At 41.6% G+C, this 21,751-nt stretch overlaps 1 protein-coding gene across 1 annotated transcript; it reads left to right on the top strand.

Moving 5' to 3' along the window:
• Positions 1-20,379: 20,379 nt before the first annotated feature.
• OLIG3 (oligodendrocyte transcription factor 3) lies at positions 20,380-21,195 on the top strand (the record flags this gene model as incomplete). Its single annotated transcript, XM_082668592.1, has 1 exon — positions 20,380-21,195. The coding sequence occupies one exon, from the start codon at positions 20,380-20,382 to the stop codon at positions 21,193-21,195; it is 816 nt and encodes a 271-aa protein (XP_082524718.1).
• Between the last annotated feature and the right edge of the window lie 556 nt (positions 21,196-21,751).

Here is a 21,751-nt window from a genome sequence, read left to right as displayed (position 1 = left end):
GAGAGAAAAGGGGCAGGGAGCTTACTCTGCATTTCAGCACCTTCAAGAGAGGAACAGTGCTTTTGATTGGTGTTTAAAGCGGAGGGGATAAACAGATTCCTCCTTGGTTTAATGCAGTCCAGCGTACCCTGGCCTCTAATCTGGGGACCCAAATAGCAGCGCCGCCAGGCTCTAAAATCACAGACTTCTGCGTTTTGGAGTTTGCTAGTGTTCCAGGAACACGCCTCAGTGCATCTGTTTACAGCCAGTTCCTTTCGCAGCTGTGATTTACTGTATTATATATGGGCATTCCTTCAGGATTTCCCTTGCAAAATTATTCCTAACTCTGTTTGCTTGGACCTAACAGTGAAACTCAGCTTCCCAGCCATGACTTATAGCAGAGGTTTGATTTGTTTTCATTTACTCGTGGTGGGGGGTTAAGGGGCGTAATGGATAATGGAAAGGAAGATGTAATAGAATTACACTTGAAACCTGAAAAACAGTTGTTGAAGTAGTGAAGTTGTTTCTTATACTTCGTGTGGAGACAGAAGTAGACACCCCTCCCCACTCATGCAGCAGAACTAATTTTCTTATCAGTCACTCCTGTCTTCAGGTCATGGAACAGCCCATTCTTTTCCCCCTCAACCTCCCATTCCTAGAAACGCCTGGTTTCCTTTATGAAGGAGCAAAATAGCCATAGAAAACAATTCCCAGTTTTTTAGGTTATATCGTATCACCATGCATTCCATGACTCCCATTAGCTAATACATTAGAAAAGTTTTGCTCTAGATTAAATCATATTTTGTGTTTTACTTAGCAACAGGGAACCTCGATTATAAGGTTCTATTTTGATGGATTTTGATTGTACTTTGACATCTTTCCCAAGGCTGTAGGTTTTTTAGAAATTAACTTCTCGTAAATTCTGGAATATTAATTTCAGTGAAAAGATGGTGCTAAAAATCCTATCTCTTTTCTTAGGAATAAGCCTGTCTTTCTAAATTTGTTTTATTCATGGAAAAAGATTTACACTAGTTACTATTGGACTTGGGGTCCAGTCCCCGATCTATCATTAATTAAATGTTAACTTAAGGGAGTCATTTATTTTCTCTTGCCCTCAAATTCTTCATATATAAAATAAAGGGGGTGGACTAAAATATTAATAGTTTTGCATTCCTGGCACAGCACAGTTTATAAACTGCTTTTTCATACTTCTTTAAAGGATTTCTGGGCTTAAACACTATATTTCTCTTCATAATCATTTCAAAAGAAAGTCACTTATGTTATCTCTGCCATAGAACAGTCACATTTCACAAGACCAGAAAGTTACTTTCAAACAAGTTAACTGCAACAGCCCTGGAGCAGGAATTATTTGGAGTAAATATTTTACAGTGAGGTACCATCTCTGTAAGACATGATCTTAAATACCAAAAAGCTTGTGTGGTGCCAAAATTACAATTCTCTGTCCATAAACTTTTCTTTTTTTTTCCAGTTTGTTTTCTCTCTATTGTTCAGACTGGTAAATTCTATTGTTTTGTTTTCAGACTCACTGCTTCTTTCCTCTGTCATTTCCTTTCTTCTATTAAGCCCATCCAAAGAGATTTTTATTTTGGTTACTTTATTTTTCACTTTCAAAATTTTCTTTGATTCTTTTTCTTTCTTTTTTATTAAAGCATGCTTGATTTACAATGTCATGTTATTTTCTGGTGTACAGCCAAGTGACTCAGTTATATATATGTGATATATGTATATAATGTTCTTTTTTATATACTTTTTCATTATAGGTTATTACAAGATATTGAATATAATTTCCTGTGCTATACAGTAGGACCTTGTTGTTTATCTATTTTATATATAGTAGTTTGTATCTGCTAATCTCAGACTCCTAATTGATCCCTCCCCACCCTTTCCCCTTTGGTAACCATAAGTTTGTTTTCTATGTCTGTAAGTCTGTTTCTGTTTTGTAAATAAGTTCATTTGTACCATATTTTAGATTCCACATATAAGTGATATCATATGATATTTGTCTTTCTCTGTCCGACTTACTTCACTTAGTATGATAATCTCTAGGTCCATCCATGTTGCTGCAAATGGCATTATTTCATCTTTTTTATGGTTAATATTTCATTGTATATATATATATATATATATATATATATATATATATATATATATATATATATATATATACACCACATTTTCTTTATCCATTCGTCTGTAGATGGACACTTAGGTTGCTTCCATGTCTTGGCTATTTTAAATAGTGCTGAAATGAACATTAGGGTGCATGTATCTTTTCGAATTACAGTTTTCTCTGGATATATGCCCAGGAGTGGGATTGCTGGATAGTATGGTAACTCTATATTTAGTTTTTTAAGCAACTTCCATACTATTTTCCATAGGGTTCGTTTTTCTATACACCCTCTCCAGTGTTTATTGTCTGTGGACTTTTTAATGATGGTCATTCTGACCAGTGTGAGGTGATTCCTCAATGTAGCATTGAGTTGCATTTCTTTAATAATTAGTGATGTTGAGCATCTTTTCATGTACCCATTGGCCATATGTACGTCTTCTTTGGAGAAATGTCTATTTAGGCCTTCTGTGCATTTTTTGATTGGGTTGTTTGTTTCTTTGTTATTGAGTTGTGTAAGCTATTTGTATATTTTGGAAATTAAGCCCTTGTTGGTTGCATTGTTTGCAAATATTTTCTTCCAGTCTATAGGTTGTCTTTTCATTTTGTTTATGGTTTCCTTTGCTGTGCAAAAACTTATGTTTGATTAGGTCCCATTTGTTTATTTTTGCTTTTATTTCTATTACCTTGGGAGACTGACCTAAGAAAACATTGGCATGATTTATATCAGTGAATGGTTTGCCTATGTTCTCTTCTAGGAGTTTTATGGTGTCCTGTTTTATCTTTAAGCCTTTAAGCCATTTATTTTTGTGTATGGTGTGAGGGAGAGTTCTAACTTCATTGATTTACATGCTGGTTCTTTTCTATATCTCCTATTTCTTTGCTGAGTTCCTCCATTTTTTCATTTGTTTCAAGTGTATTTGCAATTGCACTTTGAAGCATTTTTATGATGGCTGCTTTAAAATCCTTGTCACATAACTCCAATTATTAGTGTCATCTTGGTGTTGGGGTCTGTTGATTCTTTTCTCATTCAAGTTGAAGTTTTCCTGGTTCTTGGTACGATAAGTCATTTTCAATGTGTCCAGGACATTTTGAGTTATCATGTTATGAAACTCTGGCTCTTATTTAAATCTGTTTTATTTGCAGATCTTTGTGAAAACCACTGTAGCAGGGGGAAGAGAAGCACAGACTTTTTGCCACTGGGTGGGGGTATTAATCTAGGCTCTCTGCTCCTTGTAATCAGACATTGATAATAATCATTCAGAATGGTCCAGTAGACAAAGTACAAATTTGGGAGTCAGACAACACTGAGTTGAATCCTGGCTCCCCACTTACTTACTATGTTTCCTAGGAATGTGCCACATAACCTTATTGAGCCTCGGTTTCCCCATCTCTAAATAGGGATGGAGCCTTAGAGGCTATTTCCAGGATTAGAAATACTACATGTGAAGAGCCTAGCAAATAGTAGATGTTTGATCAATATTAAGCATCTCTGGCTATAAAGTAAGAACGAGTATATTTCAAATGGACATGCTATTGAGCACACACCCATGTGTCTTCTAGGAAATAAAAACTTCACAGCTCTATTTTTTCTCCATATTTTTCTCAAACAATTCTTTTTTCTAAAAATTAATTTATATGTGGTACAAATATGATATGTTTGTGAAAACCTCCTCCCGGTGTCAGTGGCACAACTTGGAGGCCAATACCTTTCAACTGACTTAGTCATGCCTTTACTTCTTTCTTGAAGTACTTCAATTCCATCATACAATTGAATGATATTTTTTAAGACTTCTGCTGAAAACATGTCATTATAAAAAAAAATCTTGCTATAGTGTGTTTGATTTTCAGGGCTACTATATTTCTCCACAAACTTTATGGTTTTATTTGTTATCCTTATAAGGGTTATCCAAAATAAGGGTTATCCTTATTTTTCTTCTCAGTACTATTAAACATTTTTTTCATTGTGGTAAAATACACATGACATAAAATTTACCATCTTAACCATTTTTAAGTATACGGTTCATCAGTGTTAAGTATATTCACATTGTTGTGAAACCAATCTCCAGAACTTTTTCATCTTGCAGAACTGAAACTCTGTCCCCATTAAACAACAACTCCCCACCTCTCCCTCCCCCAACCCCTGGCAAACACCATTCTACATTCTCTTTTTATGAATCCATTACTCTACATTCCTCATAAATGTGGAATCATATAGTATTTGTCTTTTTGTGATGACTCTCTTATTTCATTTACCATAGTGTTCTCAAGTTTCATCCATGTTGTAGCATCCATGTTTTCTTCTTTTTAAAGAATGAATAATATTCCACTGCAGGAATATAACACATTTTGCTTATCTATTCATCTATCAATGGCATTTTGGTTGCTTCCACTCTTCGGCTATTTATGAATAATCCTATGAATATGGGTGTACAAATATCCCTTCGAGATCCTGCTTTCCTTTTTTTTTTTTGATAAATACCCAAAAGTGGAATCTCAGTAATATTAAATTTATATAACTTATTTTGGAAGAAAGGAGGAACTGAATCTTCTCTGTATATAGCCACACACTGTGTGTATCATGTGAAAATTTTAAATCTTGGTTATTATCTTCAAATCTAGGAATGCCAGCTAAAATGCATATGGCTGTAAATAACAGAATACACAAGTATTCTGTGGCTTTAACATTATAAGGCATCTATTCAATTCAAGAATAAGACTGTTGGGAAGTTGATTCAAGTCTAGTCTAGTGACTCAACCAATGCTTGCTTTTTGCTTCCCTTCTGCTCTGCCAGTAGATTGGCTTTTCAGTCTCATGCAACCTCATAGTCACAAAATGACAGCCACAGTCTAGTAATTGTTGTTCTCAAGAAGCAGAAAGTAGGAATAAAAGAGATTTCCTTTTATCAGAGAAAGAAACAGCTTTCCCAGAAGCCTCCTGCAGCCTTTCTTTTATTCTCATTGGCCAGAACTGGGCCATATGGCCACTTTTATCTCAAGTAGAGAAAGTGAGTATCTGACAAAATAGAAATAGATTACCATGATTGGGACCAGTCTTGAGTCAGCCCCTTTTGTACATTTGAAAACGTAAGCACAATTGTCAGATATACAAAATTAGACATTTGTTTACAAGGAAGAAGTTGAGGTATGACTTGGACAGGCAGTTGGTAATATCTGTATGGTAGGCCCAGAACCCCCAGCAACTGACTTTCTTATGCTTGGAGGATGATTGAACAGCCTGTGTGATCACTGGTACATACTTGCAGTGTACCTGGCAACCACACTGCATTTCCTTGATCCATTTACTTTCCCATTCTCCTAAAAGACTAGTTCATATCTTGTCTCTTTAAATTGTCAGTTTCTCTTTCCCCAGTTCACACTTTCAGATGTAACCTTGCTTCTTATTCGACTGAGAAAATAGGATTAATAGAAGACATCTTCCAGAAGCTTCTACCACCACTTCCACCTTCCTGCACCTTTGTGTTCCTATAAGGCCTGTCCTCCCCACTTATGCCAAGTGTCCATCCCTTCTCACCTATTCAAAGGCAAGGATCCAGCAATTATCCTCCCCTGCATCATCAGTTTCCTCTCACTACTAGATAATTCCCAGAAACATAGGAGCATGTTGTAGTTTCTTCCATCTTAAAAAGGAAATATGGCTCCAGTAATTATATTATTTTTCTCCTTCTCTTTTCAACAAAACTATTTGACAGAGGTTTTATAGTTACAGTCACCATTTTTTTCCCTTCCCATTTTTTCTGGAACTTACTCCATCCTGGCTTCTGCCCTCACTATACCATCAGCACCACTGTAGTCTAGGTTGTCAGTGACCTCCATCTTGATAAATGAGTTTAAAAAAATCTTTGACATGAGTTCATTTTATATATGTACGGGAGTCATGGTTTTGTATCACTTTTTGACCGTGATCTCTTAACAACTGAAATGGGAAAGACTGAGGAAGGAGATATTTTGGATATGTTAAGTTTGAGATGCCTATGCAAATGAAAATATTTAAGTTAGCAGTTGTATAAACATCTTGATAAATCCACAAGGTGAAATCTGAGTCTTCCTCTCATCCTTGGCTTCTGGGACATCACCTGTCTGGGCTTTCCTCCTACCCTAGTAGCTGCTCCTTCTCAGTCTCCTTTGTTGCTTCCTCCTTTTCTTCCCTCTTTCCAAGAAGTACACCAAGGCTCAATCCTTGGAATGTTCTCATCTTTATCTGCATTCAAACACCCTGTTGATCTTATCTAATCTCATGTCTTTCTCTGAATGGCAGACATGTTTATACAACTGAACTCACGTCAAAGATTTTTTTAACTCATTAATTTACGAGGGAAACTGGTAAGATATTACAACGTGTTTAAAGAAGCATTCAAGGAATAAAGACATTTATAGGGATAAGAAATTCTGAAATGAATTTGCAAGTACATGCACAATGGGTCTATCTACAGAAAATAGTCAATTGCATTCTACTAAACACAATCAATGTGTTTTTTATGGACGAGGATAATTTACATTATGTTCAGTTTTCTACACTTTACAAAGCTGTAAAGCATCTTAAAAACACTAGAAGGCAGAGATGACCTAAATGAGTGAGTTAGGACTCTCACTAATCTTTTAATCTCTTTTTATTCCCATTCCAAAATCCTTCAAGATTTTTTTCTGACACAGTGGATTGCATCTATATTTGCCAAAACATTTGAGTTCATTTTTAATCTCTTTTCTTCTTGCACTTGATATTCAATCTCTCAGCAAACCCTGTTGGCTCAGTCTTCATATTATATCCAGAATCTGGCCACCTGTCGACACTTCCCCCACACAGCTGGTACAGGCCACCATCATTTCTTGCCTAGAGTCTTACAATAGCCTCCTAACTGGGCTCCTTGCTTTCGACCTTACCCCTTTCTAGCTATTCTTAGTAGAACGGAGTGAGCCTTCCCAAATGTAAGTATGTTCAAGTCCCTCCTCTGCTCAAAACCCTCTCATGCTTCATACTTAGAGCAAAAGCCAAGGTCCTCAGTTAAGAGTAGAACCTAAAATTTCCTACAAAGCTCTGTATGCTCTGCGTTCTCAACTGTGGCTCCCCAACCCCAGCAAGGCGTCTCTCTGATCGCTTAACCATCTTTCCCCTCACTTTGTTTCAGCCACGTTGGCCTCCTTGCTGTTTCTCTAACATGCAGGCTTGTTCCTGCCATGGAAACTCTTTGTATCTGTTGATCCCTCTGCCTGGAATACTTTCCCCCCAAATATCCAAATCACTTGGTCTTTCGTCTCCTCCAGGTTTTGCTCAAGTATAAAATTCATTAGCATTCTTCACTAACATTATTTATTACAAACACTGGTTGTATTCCATTATGGTGCAGAACTACCATTCCAGCCCTGGACTGCTTTTTTCTGGATTTTATATAAAAGAAAAACTTACATCCTTAAGAGAATGCTATTTTGGGTAACTGTTAATACCCAGCTAACTCTAACTTTACTGATATAAATAATATGGAATTCAGCACAAGCCTAGCATGTAGTAAATACTTAATAAATGCCAGCTCTTATTTTGTTTTTACTCAGAATGTTCTCTCCTACCATTTTTGCTTTTAGAGATCCCCCCTATCTTTCAAGGTCCAACTGAAATGCCTCTTGTTCTGTGATGCCTTCTCCATTTCTTCACTGAAGAGTTTTAGCAAACATGGCTAGATTTACCTAGTACTATAGGGATTTATGCAAATATCTGTACTTTCCCTAAAGTCTTTGTAAATGGGAATCAGATATGAATCAAATTTATGGGTCCTCATAACAAAAAGTATTATGCCATGCAATATATATATATATATATATATATATATATATATATATATATATGTTCTTATCAATTAATATTGAAACTAGATTATGGGGTATAGAAATTAAGCAATATAGGGTTTTAAAGTCATTGGGGAAAGTTTTCTGAAGGAGGTTGAATTTCACCTGAACTTAAAATAAGGACTGAATTTGAATGAAGGGGCATGGAGAAACTATGCACAGCAGAAGAAACTGTACTCAAAAGCATAGAACATGTGAGTGAGATGTGTGCAGAGCAAGGAAACTTGTAAACCCTAGAGGTTCTCTACTAGGAGGTAGGAGTATGAGAATTGAAGAGATACAATGAGTTCCACTGCATGAGAGCTATTCATCAATATTTCTAATAGACACCAAGGCATCTGTTTCAGAGTGTATTTTTGTTATTCATTTTGTTTTTTGGGTCACAGGTACAGAGAATTAAATTATTATTATTCTTTGTTCATAGCACACTCCCATCATTGGTCCATGAATATTTGTGTTTATTTTCTTTACTTTTTAATTGGAGTATAATTGCTTTACAATGTTGGGTTAGTTTCTGCTGTAGAACAAAGTAAATCAGCTATATGAATACATATGTCCCCTCCCTCTTGAGCCTTCCTCCCACCCCACCCCCATCCCACCCCTCCAGGTCAGCACAGAGCACCAAGTTGAGCTTCCTGTGTCGTACAGCAGCTTCCCACTAGCTATCTATTTTACACACAGTAATGTGTTTATTTTGAATAATATAATAAACACTTGTTAACACCCATCCCAAAACAGGAAAAAAGAAAGTTGATAAATGTGACTCCATTAAAATTATGAACTTCCTTTAATAAAAGCTCACCTTAACAAATGCAAAAAAACAACTGAGAAAAAACCTTTTTATCTGTTTTTGTCTATTTTACAAATGCATCTCTACTTCAAGATCATAAATTTATCTTTTTTATTTAAAGTTTTTAAGTCTGACCAATCTGGAGTTTATTTTTCTTTATGGCTTGAGGAAAGAATCTAGTTTCACATTCCTATGTAAGTAACGTTTTTTTTTTCCATTTCTCTCTCACATCTTTCTATCTTTTCCCACATGTTTTCCAATTGATATACTACACTCCCTTTATCATATTTCAGTGGTTGATATATGTGCAGATCCCTTTCTGTTCTTTCTATTCTATTCTATTGGCCAATTGTAATAATTCTGCACTGCCATTATTTATTTAACTTTAAAATAAGTCTTGGTATCAGATACTGCAATAATTTTACCTATACCTTTCTTCATCAGAAGTGCCTTGACTTTCTTGATCCTTTATACACGCGCACACACACACACACACACACACACACACACAGATATGTATATTAAGTTCTTTGAAACATTCTATTGGGGTTTTATTTTAAATTTTACTGAAATGATAGATCAGTTTCAGAAGAATTGACACTGACTAAAGATATGTGAGACCCTTACAGAAAAAAACTATAAAATTTTATTAAATTTATTTTAAAAATTGAACTTAATGAAGAGTTATACCATGTTTATGGATAACAAGATTTAACATTATAAGGTTTATACATTATATTGTAAATATTCAAGGAATTCATGACTGGTAAGGCATTTTATACACAATTTCTGCATTGTTAGTAAGCATTAGACATTCACAAATGACTTGAGTTCCATCTGGAAATTCTAATAATTGTCTTCATGTGACAAAAAAGGCATTGTGAAGCTATCATTACAAACAAGAAACAACTTTCCATTTTAGCACATGACCCTCTTGTTTCTGTTTTTAGTTTACCCTTTTTAAAAAGAGTTTTAAGATACTTTGATTTTTAAAAATATGCAATAGTCAAAAACATATAGGACGAGAAATACATAGGGATTATGGCTTTAGGGTTTTCTATTATGGTAGATTTCCTTCATGTCAAAAATGTACTTGTTGTGAATATGAACATTAGTCTTTCCAATTACATTTGTAGTCATGTGAAGGAATTCCAGCAGTGCCTAAGGCAGAAGAGCCAAAGGGCCATAGAGGCTAATGAGACAATTTCTGTGGAATCTCCCTACTTAAGAGGCATGCCACATCTGACACACTCTCCAAGGGCCCTATCTGGGACTAGCCTGAACAAATTATATGTATATTTAGCTCCCCTCAATTCTTAAATTTGTCCTTGAACATCCTCTCCAACTGTCCATTATTGTAGACTTATCCACAGTCCTCCACTGGAGCTAGAAATTCCCTTTGCTCCACATCCTACTTCAGAGATGTCATTCACTCATCTGTATACTCCATCATCTTCCTCCATTGGGGAAATTAGCAGATTTTTCTTGTGTTCTAATTCCCATATTCTTGGCCCACCTTTGCCATTGCTGGCCTTAGTTGCACTGCATATCTCCTGTTTTTTGCCTGGGGCTTCTCTGACACAAGGATATGGAGCACCAGTGGGGACTCCCTTGTCACTCTCATGTGTGGCCCAGAATTGTGGAAGCCTTTAATGGCCCATGAGCAGACTGCACCAATGTGGGGGTGAAAGGTACTGTAAACAATGGCTAAATGCTTCTCCATTTCATCCCTTGGGTGAACACATCAAAGATGTATTCCATACACTCATGAGAAAGAACAAGAGAAATCAAGTCCCAGTTGTCCATAGCAGCGATCAACTTGATAAAGCACCTTTTCATTAACTGTTCCTCCTGCTTTGTTTCACTCTCCCCCAGGCCCTCACTCCTGCTCTCTAGGATCATTTTCCAAATAAATCCTGCACCAAGAGAAAGCAGGCTAAGACAAGAAGACATACCTCATTTTCTCAAGGTCTCTCCTTGGTGGCTCCAGGACAAGTTCCTAATCTGTGTAAATGACCAATATTAATAGCAGAAGCCTAAAACTCCCGTCCATGGTACCCTTCAAGAGATTATTGGCTCTCTCATTTTAGCACCTAGACAATAACACAGTAAGTGCTGTGTTTTACTTGATTTTGTTCCCCAGAAACTCTAACTGTTCTGATACACAGGAGGCACTCAAGAAATGCTTGATGAATGAATGAATGAAAACGATGCTCTGTGTTTTTGTTTTGCTTTTTTAAGATATCTGTGGTAGGACTCTATGGCTAGGCCAGAATAGGATTAAGTCAGTGCCAATCATCAGAAAGTCTTTTAGGACAAAGTATAGCAGGGCTTCCAAATCCCATAGTGCAAGTGTCACATACCTGCTCCTACATATGAGGCCAGTCCTGTCTAACAGGCCCAAAGAATCCCTGCCCTGAGCTAAGGGTGTCAGGGATGGGTATATGATTAGGGGTTCCAATAAGAAGACTGGGCTTGTAAACTTTTGTTGGGGACTCAGAATTCAAATAAGCCTACTGGTTTCCAGGGCTTTCCCTAAGAGAAAAATGAAACAAAATTTAAATCATGTTTCTTCCAACAATCTTTCTTTATTTCTAATAAGCAATCAGATACTTCCCTAGTATGTTATTTAGAGAGACTGAGAACTTGTCATAGTACCTTCTAAAGCTAGTGGATTCTGTACTTCAATGTCATTTCTAAAATTCATAACACTGTCGAGGTACCAGATCCAGCATCTGAAAAGTCCCATGGTATGCCTTATACTACTAATTCTCAACTTGCCAGGGAGTGGAGGCAATCGGAAAGGATGTTTCCTGCCTTAATAGTGAGGGTAGATGTAAGAAATTTTTAAAAGCCATACCAGGATTACATTTTTACAAGGCAAACTATAAAAGAATAAAGCTGAACAAACATTTTTAGCTGGTAAAACTATATACAGAGGACAGGGTGAGAAAATATTTTATTTCAAAAGCATAATACTGCATGATTTTAAAAGGTTGGCAAAACACTGTTATTTAATCTTCACAATGGCGTATGTCATGACTATTATTATTTTCATTGTGCAGATGACAAAATGAAAGTTCAGAAATGGTAAGAAACTTGTGTAAGTATGCACATCTGGGAAGCAGCAAATCCTATCCGTGAAATTTGATGGGTTGTGAAGTCTTTTTTGTGTAATATCTACCTCTGGTCTTCATACCATAAGGAGAGAACTGTCATCAATGGGGAAGTGGCATCTCTATGTTTACTATCTAAGAGTTTTCAAAAAAAATAGTTTACGTCTCTCCAAGAACTCATCTTGGAAGATGAGTATGGTATTTGGAAGCTTTGGCCAGAAGACAGCTTATTAAAGAAACCTACACAATATTGTTTGTTGGTTTGTATTCTTTGCTGACGTTTTTTTTCATTTCCTTTGTTATTGATGACCTTCTCAAACAAGGATGGGAAGGACAACACAAACATTGAGAGAAACTATGCCCTTTTTATTCTAGTCCTGTCTTTATAAAGGTTTTCAATCCCTGGCTGCCTATGCCCTTTAGATTTTAGTTTTTAGTTTCTACAGCTGCTTATTGAATAAAACTCTTAAGTTGAATTGGTTATAGGCTCTTGTTTGGCCCATGTCTTTCCTGCCACACATTTTTCAGCAGTATTTTTATGTTGGGTATCTGTTCTTGGCATTACTTTCCCAAAGGCATTATTTTCCATTTAATATAATTACTTCAAATAATAAATCTAATGGAAGAAAAAGAGCTATTACGCCTTGCTTTATTTTCACAGGAGACAAAACTTTGATAAAGAGAAAGAGAAAGGACCATTCCAGCAAGTATACTTGCAAATTTTACACATAATTGTATTTGATTTTTTTGACACAAATAAATCACATATAAAAGCTTTTCCCAGAGAAAAATAATTTTGACTCTGGAAAGAATTTTAAGATAAGCTTATAAATTCACATCAACAAAATAAAAATTGGCTTTTTCTAGCAATGAATTTCTAGTTGTCTTGTATTCTTATCGAACTAAATGCCTTATTGCATTATGAGCAATTATTGGGACATTGGCGTTGTTCCCCAGTATAAAGTAGAAAGCTTTTTTTCCTCTTTGTCATTGGAAAAAATTAAGGACTTGTTTGGGAACCCCGTTCAGCAGCGCTAGAAGATCTATACTATTAATTTTTTTAATTCTATTTTTTATCAGGGTTTCAGTCTGATAGTGTGCTCTGTTTGCCATGTGACCTCTACGGCAGTTTTGCAGGCATCCCAGTACTCAGAAGTCCCATCCCAGAAGAAGTCCTCAGTGTTTTCATTCTCACAGCTTATCTCAGGCAATTTGACTGGTTCAACACATGGCAGGATGTATGAATGGAGAACAGAGCGCCATAGAAACAGTACATTTGCTCATCCTCTGACTCTGGAAAACAGCCACAAATGGGCTCTGTATTAAAATATTAGAATCAATGTTAAAATTTTCATAAATTTATAAAGTAAACATATATGTGGAGATCATACAAACAACTCTTTAAAATGCACTTACGGGTGGAATTAAGTTTATGTATTATGAGCTAAGGACACTTACACAGTGTGTTCCATGCCCTCCCCTTCCTTTTCCCCCTCGTTACAAAGTTGTTGTTTTTTCCTAAAAGTCTACCCATATTTATTATACTTGCCATAATAAAAAGGAGAGAAAACAAAGTGCTAAAGTATCTAATTGAAACGCTCACTTCTGTGAACATAGTCCAATATTCTGCTATTTCCTAATATCAAGTGTTATAAAATACACAATCAAAATTACTAAGACAAAATGAGGGTTTGGAAAATTATCGCTTCTTTCATCAATATCTTAAATAATGTTATGTTCTGAATGTTAATCTCCACTATCACTTTATGTTGTAAAAAATAACATATCCCAAATGTATAGGACTTTTTTAATATCAGTTCTTGATAGTTGAGAATATCATTTCAATGGTTAAGCAGGAGACTCAAACTAGTCTGCAACTGAAATATAGAATGATTAAATATCTACAAATTTTGAGTAATAATTTGTTTCTAGCCTGCTTCCTCTCTTCAGACCTCATGCCCCAAAATAAAAGAAAAACAGAACTTGAGGCTTGAATTGTCTGGATAATTGCTTTAATTTTATTGTATATTATAATATTATATAAATATGAAGGTGAAAATTCTGCCAGTATTGTAAATGGTGACAATTTGCCTTTATAAACTTTACACTCAGACTGTTGATGTTATGCAAACAAAATAAAACATGCCTATAAATAGAAAAACACAATGGTCTAATGAGAAAGGAGGGCATATTATATTTCCATTTATTTTTAGAAATGATGAAGCAGAGTTCACCTGGTCTGTAGCGCAGATTCTATATAAAATCAATCAGCCTGGAAATGTTGATTTTTAAAAACTGTCATTTTGACTTTTCAAGATTCAGTAGAAGACTCCTCAATTATCATTTTTTCAAAATAATGTGTGTAAATATATATTTGATAGGCATCAATGTAAATTTCAAATGTAACTCTACTTATGAACAGGTGTGTAATACGTTTTCCTTTGTCCCTATTAACATCTGAAAAATAACTTATTCCTTTCTATTTAGGACTCAAAGTTTTCATATAAATATTTTAATGTATTTAACTTTATGCAATTATACATGTAAGTCTTGGAATGCACATGCATAGGTATTTATAATAAAAAGCAGTGTAATAAATTGACGACAGGAATGTTAACATCTCTTTAATTTTCTGCTGCTCTATACTCAGTTTCTTACATTCTAATCTCTTTGTGGTATATATTTATTTATATACTTTATGTATTAACCTGAATTTACTGAATACAAAATGACAGTAATACATATGCTACGCAAGATATCTGTCTCTAAAAGAAATATTTATCTCTAAAATAAAACTAAATTCCTTAAGCATTTTAGCAAAGAATAAGCAATATGTGTTACATTTAACTACCTAATTGAATATACCAAGGAGATGATAAAATAGCTTCCAAAAGAAAAAGCAGAATTTAATATTCTGTGCTATTTTATATTAAGATATCAAATTGTGTACAGTGGCTTTAACTCTAGAATCATAAAAGAAGTCAATTAATAACAATAAAATACTAATAAGAAATCATCTACTTAGTGCTTGTTAAAGTATTAGTATTAATGGAACCACAAATCCAAAATGTCAGGACACATGCCAAGAATCTGTGTATAAGTATGCAAATTTTAATATAACTCATCAGTTTAAGTGATGGATCACCAGTGATATTTAAATCAACCTAAATGTTCCAATCTTGAGGAAAAATGTTTTCAATTTATTGGCTTTCTTTAGAAGGAAAACTCAGTAGAGGTTTTGGCATTGCGCAGATGTTTCCAGAAAGGAAACAAAAAGTGTACTGGAGTATGCTCACTGATTGAGCCAAATCCTATAAATGAAACCCAGAAGTTCATATCTCCTTTGACTTTTGTCAGTCTTTAAATAATTATAATGAGTCTGTAAGTTCTAGCCAGCCTTGATGCTTACGCATCTTTAAAATCAAACTTCTATTTCTGCCAGTGTATTAACTTGCCTATATATTCACATAATTAGCACCTCATCATTTTATGCTGTTCGGGGACTTCCTCTCATCTTCCAATCTCACATCCAACATTGAGAAAAGCAGTCACTATCGCCTCATAAAATTCTGCTGCCCTTCAACTTCTGCTATTTTTCTTGTATGAAAATCAGATGTTAAAAAGATGAGGAGAAATACGGGACAGATCACGAGAGTTTGAGATATTATGTAAAATATGGGGAAACGCAGAAAACTAAAACACGTTAGTCAGTCGGCCCAGATCCATCCCCTTGCGCCCTCCTGGCACCTAGGGTTTTCAATTGGGCGTCTTCGTCTGCGGGGGCTGGGAGTTCAGCATCCTCACTACACTCCATCACTTGGGATGCTCTGCCGCGAGAAGAGATAATTCCTGCATGGCTGCGATCTATGTTGACATTTAATTTAAAAACTAGATGTCATTTTTTTTTTTTTTTGATAACGGCTTCTTTGATCAACCTAACAGTCTGGATGACCTGGCCGCCATTGCTATTGTTGTGAAGTGAACGTTTTACTCAGCAGATAAAGAAACTACTTTTTGAGAAGTTCCTCCGTGGTCAACTAGTTTTTAGGCTTTTGCTCCAGTTGCACATGACGGAGCATCTTTAGAGATATCTGGGTTTCCCTTTTATCTCTTTTGTTTTGGAAGGGGGATTGGGTTAAAAGGTGAATCCCACAGGGCAGCCTCCTGCTGTTCGGTCTTGGCCAAAGTTTCTGCCGGTCAAGTTTGAGGCTTGAGCCAGAGAAGCCCGCGGACGCTGCGGATTGACCGGTTCCTCACAGTAGCCGCCTGGCAGGTCAGCCAGCGTGACATTCGTCGCTGGACTCTTACGAGGGGTTGGGGAGGGGTCGCTCCTGAGCCCAAATCGCCGCGGCCTCGGGTAGAGCGGCAGCTTCTGGAGAGGAACTCGGTGGCTGGAACTGCGGAGCGGTGGGCGTCGGGCACCGAGCTGCACGCCCCAGGCATCGGGTAAGACACGGTCCCCGGCGATCTGGAGGTGGGAAGGGGTCAGGAGGAGCCCCGCAGCCTCTGGAGCGCGCGGTCCCCGGGAGCCGGGGTTGCGTCCTGTGTGGGGATGCAGAGCTGAGGCTGTGCGCCCGGGGCACGTATCTCCGTATCGGGTCCGCGCGCCGACCCGCTACTTTTCAAGTGCTATGCAAAGGCTGAGAAACTCACAGGCTCTTTCCGGAGCCAGGACGGCAGGGCTGGAAGCAGCCCGCGGGCCTTGGGACGCACCTGTTGCCAGGGGACCAACCCCCTCCGCCGCCGCCGCCCACCCCGGCCGCCAGGGCGCGGCGTGTGGCCCGAGAGAGCGCGGCCCCGTCGCCCTCTCCGCTCCGGGCCCGCCTGAGCCCTCTGAAGGAGCCCTCGGCCAGGGCCAAGGGCACGGCGCGTCTCTGGCTGAGGCCACTCTGGGCTGCCGCAGGCTCGGCCCAACGCTGGCTCCCTTCCACTCCCCTCCTCGCACCCGCCGGCGGTGGTGGATGGAGAGACGGCCCATGGAAGGAAATCCGTCTGCTTGCCCTCGTGGGCTCGGAGCCTGCTCCGTTTCGGGCTCGGGGGCTTATCCCGAGGGGCCGAGCCCAAGGGTGGAGGAGTCGAGTGGAAGTGAACTCTCAGGGTCCACAATGACTCCGCGAGGCAAGCGTGTGGGAGCAGCGCCAGCGCTGCCTGGTGGACATCTCTGTCTTTTGGGCCCTGGCGAGTATCAACCCATTTTTTGGCGAGCAAAGTTGTGGCTCCTTCACTCACTCTCTCTCTTTTCCGAGGGAAACAAGCCTCCTAGGAGAGTCTGGGACTCCTGGAAGGCCTCGCTAAAAGTGCTTGCCTTGCTGGGGCCCTGGACCTTGCACCATTCCACACTCACACAAAGCGGCCCTTGGGGAAAGCAGAGGGCGATCAGGGAGAGAGGACGCATCCCTAACTGCGACCAAGGGCCCCCGGCCAAGACATGGCAGATCTGCCACTCCAAGCACCGCCGCGTTACTGCAGCCAAAAGCCCCTTCGGGATGGAGAGGGTCTGGTCGGTGCAAGCGAGGCCCTGTCGCCCCTTCCCCGCCCAGCGCAGCCCCCCTCGGAGCTGGCCGCGGTCGCCTATGTGCCTGTCTCCGTGGAAAGGCGGTGCGGAGGCAGAGAAGCTTCTGGATCCGATTCCCAGAACCCCGGCCCCAGTCCCTTCAGCCCAAGTGAGTTATTCAGTTTGTATTGGGAGGACTTCCACTTCTCCCCACCCCTTTTCCCCCTGCAATTTTACCTTCTCTATTGATTGGCGGGGCGGGGGGAGGGGAGATTTAACCCTTTATTTCATATTGTCCCCTGAGAAAATAGGGATTTTTTTTTAAAGGTAAAATACCTTTCAGCGGCAAGGTTTTTTTTACTCCTTCATTTGCAACCCTTCTGCTCAAACTAGACTTTGCTACTTCCCGAAATCAAAACTGAGCAGCAGCATTCTCATTTGGGGCATGGGAAGGACAGACGTCGATGCCCAAGGGTCAGGAAGGTGGATCTGGAGGACGACGGGAGCCAGGCCGGTGCGTTGGCCCAAAGGCGGGGAAGTCGCTTTGGCTCCTGTCGAGCACTCTCTGCCCCACACCTTGATCAGCAGGAAAGCCGCTGAAGCCTGTGGTCCGGACCACGCCTCTTCCCCAGCTTCCGTCCATCGCCTGGGGCGGTGTCCGAATGTATGCAGATGTTCTGGAAGCCTTTTGCTCAAAAGCAGCTCGGGGGATGTCATTCTCTGAGTTCAAATGGGCGAGTCCAGTGAATTACGAACAATTCCTTTTGCTTGGATATTAGGAGTGCGTTTGGACATCAATCTTTTCACATCCAATCGAATCTCTTGGATTCTCCGTTTTAAGAAACTTTCCTTCTATGGAGGTGTAGGCGACAGGAGGATAAAAGGCTTGTGTCCAATCTTCAGGGGCACTAAGGTCCTGGCCTTGACAAGCGGTGTTGGCCATTTCCTTTATTTTTTTCTTTACAGAGAAGCAAAAGTCGGTGTAGAAAAAGCATCCGTTCCAACACTGCGTCTCCCCACCCGACTTGTACTGCCAGTGCTGCTTTCGCGGCGTGACCGTCTACGAGACACAGCCTCGCGGAGCGCGCAAACTCCGGCCCTGGGCGTGCGTCCCTCTTCTGTTGACCGCTCGATTTGTGTCAATGGAAAGTGAGGCCTCTTTTACCTAACGAGTCCTGGAGGCTTGCAGTGACTCTGCCGCGCTGTGTGAGGCCCCAACTGCTCGAGGTTCCGGGATTGTTTCGGGTTCGCACTTTCCACCCAGACACTCAGCCATAACCTAGCACTTGTCTCTGGTTCCTCTGAGCCCGGAGCTTGGCGGTGCCCACGTTTTTCTAGAGGCCGCCGCCGGGGCAGTTTCCCTTCCGGGAATTTCTGCTTTGTCGCCCCTCACGCTGCTTAGCTAGTTCCGACTGACAAAAGCACAGCAAGACGGAAGAAAGATCGGCACTGAGCTCCGCACGCGAACCGAAGGCTACAAACTCCAGGCCTCCTCTTTATCCCCAGAATGGACTGTGCGTGGGAGCGCAGGGCCCACGCGCGCACGCATAAGGGGCTCTTCAGATCCTTATGGTGCCGAATCACACACACACACACACACACACACACACACACACACACACACACACACACGTGGTGTATTTTTTGACGCTGAGCTCCCGCTCTCCCCGGACCGCTGATGTGGGGCGGCCCCAGCCGGATGAAGCCACCCGCCCCGGCCGCGTGGCGCTGAGCTGCAGATGCTCTCTCCGCGCGCACGCACAGCAGTCAGAGGCCCTCCAGCCGAGCCGCAGGCAGGGGCCGCCCCTCCATCTTCAGCTAGCGCCGGGGTCCAGGGGCTGCGGGGTAGGCAGGGCAGGAGCAATCTCCCCTGGAGTTCTTGGGAACCTTTCCAATCCTTAACTCCCTCCCGCCTCCTCGGCTGCTTTTCCTCTCCTCCATTTCTCAAGTGGCTCTTATTGTAAACGCCACGGTTGGTTTGTTTCTTCAGTTCCAGGTCTAAGAAGTTACAGAATCTGACAAAATTGAAATTCTTTCAGTAATCTATTTTTCAAAACGAAAGAGAAGATATAAAAAGCAAGAAACCCATCTCCACAACAGTGTCAGGGGGCATACCCGTCACCAGATATGGACATCCCATTCAAACCACACCGGAGGGCCCAATAAACAAAATGAACACAATGTCAATGTTTAGGGAGAGAAGCCTAATGAAATAAACTTCAGGCAGTGCGTGCACATCGACAGGCATTCTCTTGCCCCTCCCGCCCCGACCTCCAGCACATTGAACCTTCCCTTCATCTGCATCTCTGTCCTTGAAACCATTCCACTGAGACTTCTTTTGCCTACATTTTCCAAAAACTTGGGAGTAGCTGTGAAAGGGAGGAGAGAATGTTTCAATTCCTCTTTCCATCCCCAGAGAATCTCCTCCTGGCCCCCTTTCCTTCCCTTCCTTCGGTTCCTTTAGGTGTGACTTGGTTAGGGAAATCAGGAAGGGGAGTGGAGGGAAGGAAAGTTTTTTTAAAAAAATCCAGAAGGCGCGAGCTGGAGCAGTGAGTGTGTCAATCAGAGGGTTTTGTGCCTGGGGGCTCCTAGCGCTTCTGAGCAGAGGTGTCCCTGGGCGGCCCCACAATGAATATGAATAGGAATCCTTGCTAAATGGGACAGCAAAGCGCACCGCCCTGAATGACTGCACGTCATCCTAACCAGCCCAGGATAGATAGGAGGGCTCCTTTTGTCTCTTTTCTCCGCCGCAGCTCTATAAAAGCCCCTCTTTTTCAGCGTGAGTTGAGTTCAAGCACACACCAACTACTGTCCAGGAAACAGCCAAACCAGAGAGAGGGGAGTGGGGAGGGAGAAAGGCGGGGAAAGGCAGTGCCTCAGCTTTTCTTCTTATTTCTTGCTGCTGAGACGTGGGTTACTGGGCTGCAGCTTTTTTTTTTTTTTTTAATTCAAGGTTTTCTTTCATTTCCTTCCTAAAGTCTCACCACAGTAGGGCCGCATCCCCTGTAATAAAATGAATTCTGATTCGAGCTCTGTCTCCAGCAGAGCTTCATCTCCGGACATGGATGAGATGTATCTGAGGGACCACCACCACCGCCATCACCACCACCAGGAGAGCCGTCTCAACTCGGTCTCGTCCACGCAGGGCGACATGGTGCAGAAGATGCCCGGGGAAAGCCTTTCGCGGGCCGGCGCCAAAGCCGCGGGCGAGAGCAGCAAGTACAAAATCAAGAAGCAGTTGTCGGAGCAGGACCTACAGCAGTTGCGGCTGAAGATCAACGGACGCGAGCGCAAGCGGATGCACGACCTGAACCTCGCCATGGACGGGCTACGCGAAGTCATGCCCTACGCTCACGGGCCCTCGGTGCGCAAGCTCTCCAAGATCGCCACTCTCCTGCTGGCCAGAAACTACATCCTCATGCTCACCAGCTCCCTGGAGGAGATGAAGAGGTTGGTTGGTGAGATCTACGGGGGCCACCACTCGGCCTTCCACTGCGGGACTGTGGGCCACTCGGCCGGCCACCCAGCGCACGCCGCCAACGCCGTGCACCCGGTGCACCCCATCTTGGGAGGCGCGCTCTCGTCCGGCACCGCCTCGTCCCCGCTGTCCGCCGCCTCGCTGCCCGCCATCGGCACCATCCGGCCTCCCCACTCGCTGCTCAAGGCGCCCTCCACCCCGCCCGCGCTGCAGCTGGGCAGCGGCTTCCAGCACTGGGCCGGGCTGCCCTGCCCCTGCGCCATCTGCCAGATGCCGCCGCCGCACCTGTCCGCTCTCTCCACCGCCAACATGGCCCGGCTGTCGGCCGAGTCCAAGGACTTGCTCAAGTGAGCAGCGGGCCGGCCCGGCTGCGGAGGATGAGCGGAGAGCGGCGGGAGGGCTCGAGGTGCCGGGCCGGGAGGGCAAAGGGAGGCTGGGCGCTCGGCCGGAGGGCGGGAGGGAGGGCGGGGGGCTCCCGAGGCCTCCCACACCGTCTGAGAGATCTCAGACCCTACTTGACCGCCGGAGGGAAAGGACTAAAACCAAACTGCAATTTCTAGGCGGTAGCGAAGGGGGGCTCGAACCAGACGTCGTGTGTCTTGCATGCATGCTTCTTTTCTCCATGCCGCGCCGGTATTTCTCACTGCCATACGCTCTTGTCAAAACGGCATTTGTTGTATAAAGACGGGATCGGTGTAGCTGAACGCCGCGAAGGGCCTTTAGAGTCGCTGTCCATGTCTCTGGCTCTGTGTTCTCACCTTGGAAAAGGCAACCATCCCTTTTGAATTTCAACTCCGGTCCAGGGCATGGCAGCTCTTCTGTGGGTTTTCTTTAAGACGCAGTGTAGGTCGAAAGAATGCATGCACGCTTCTAAATGAATCTCGTCTAAACATGTTGTGCAGGCCGT

This window comes from Grampus griseus (assembly GCF_964374135.1).
Source record: "Grampus griseus genome assembly, chromosome: 13".
In the NCBI taxonomy this organism is placed as follows: domain Eukaryota; kingdom Metazoa; phylum Chordata; class Mammalia; order Artiodactyla; family Delphinidae; genus Grampus; species Grampus griseus.
This window is presented reverse-complemented; position numbering and strand designations above follow the sequence as displayed.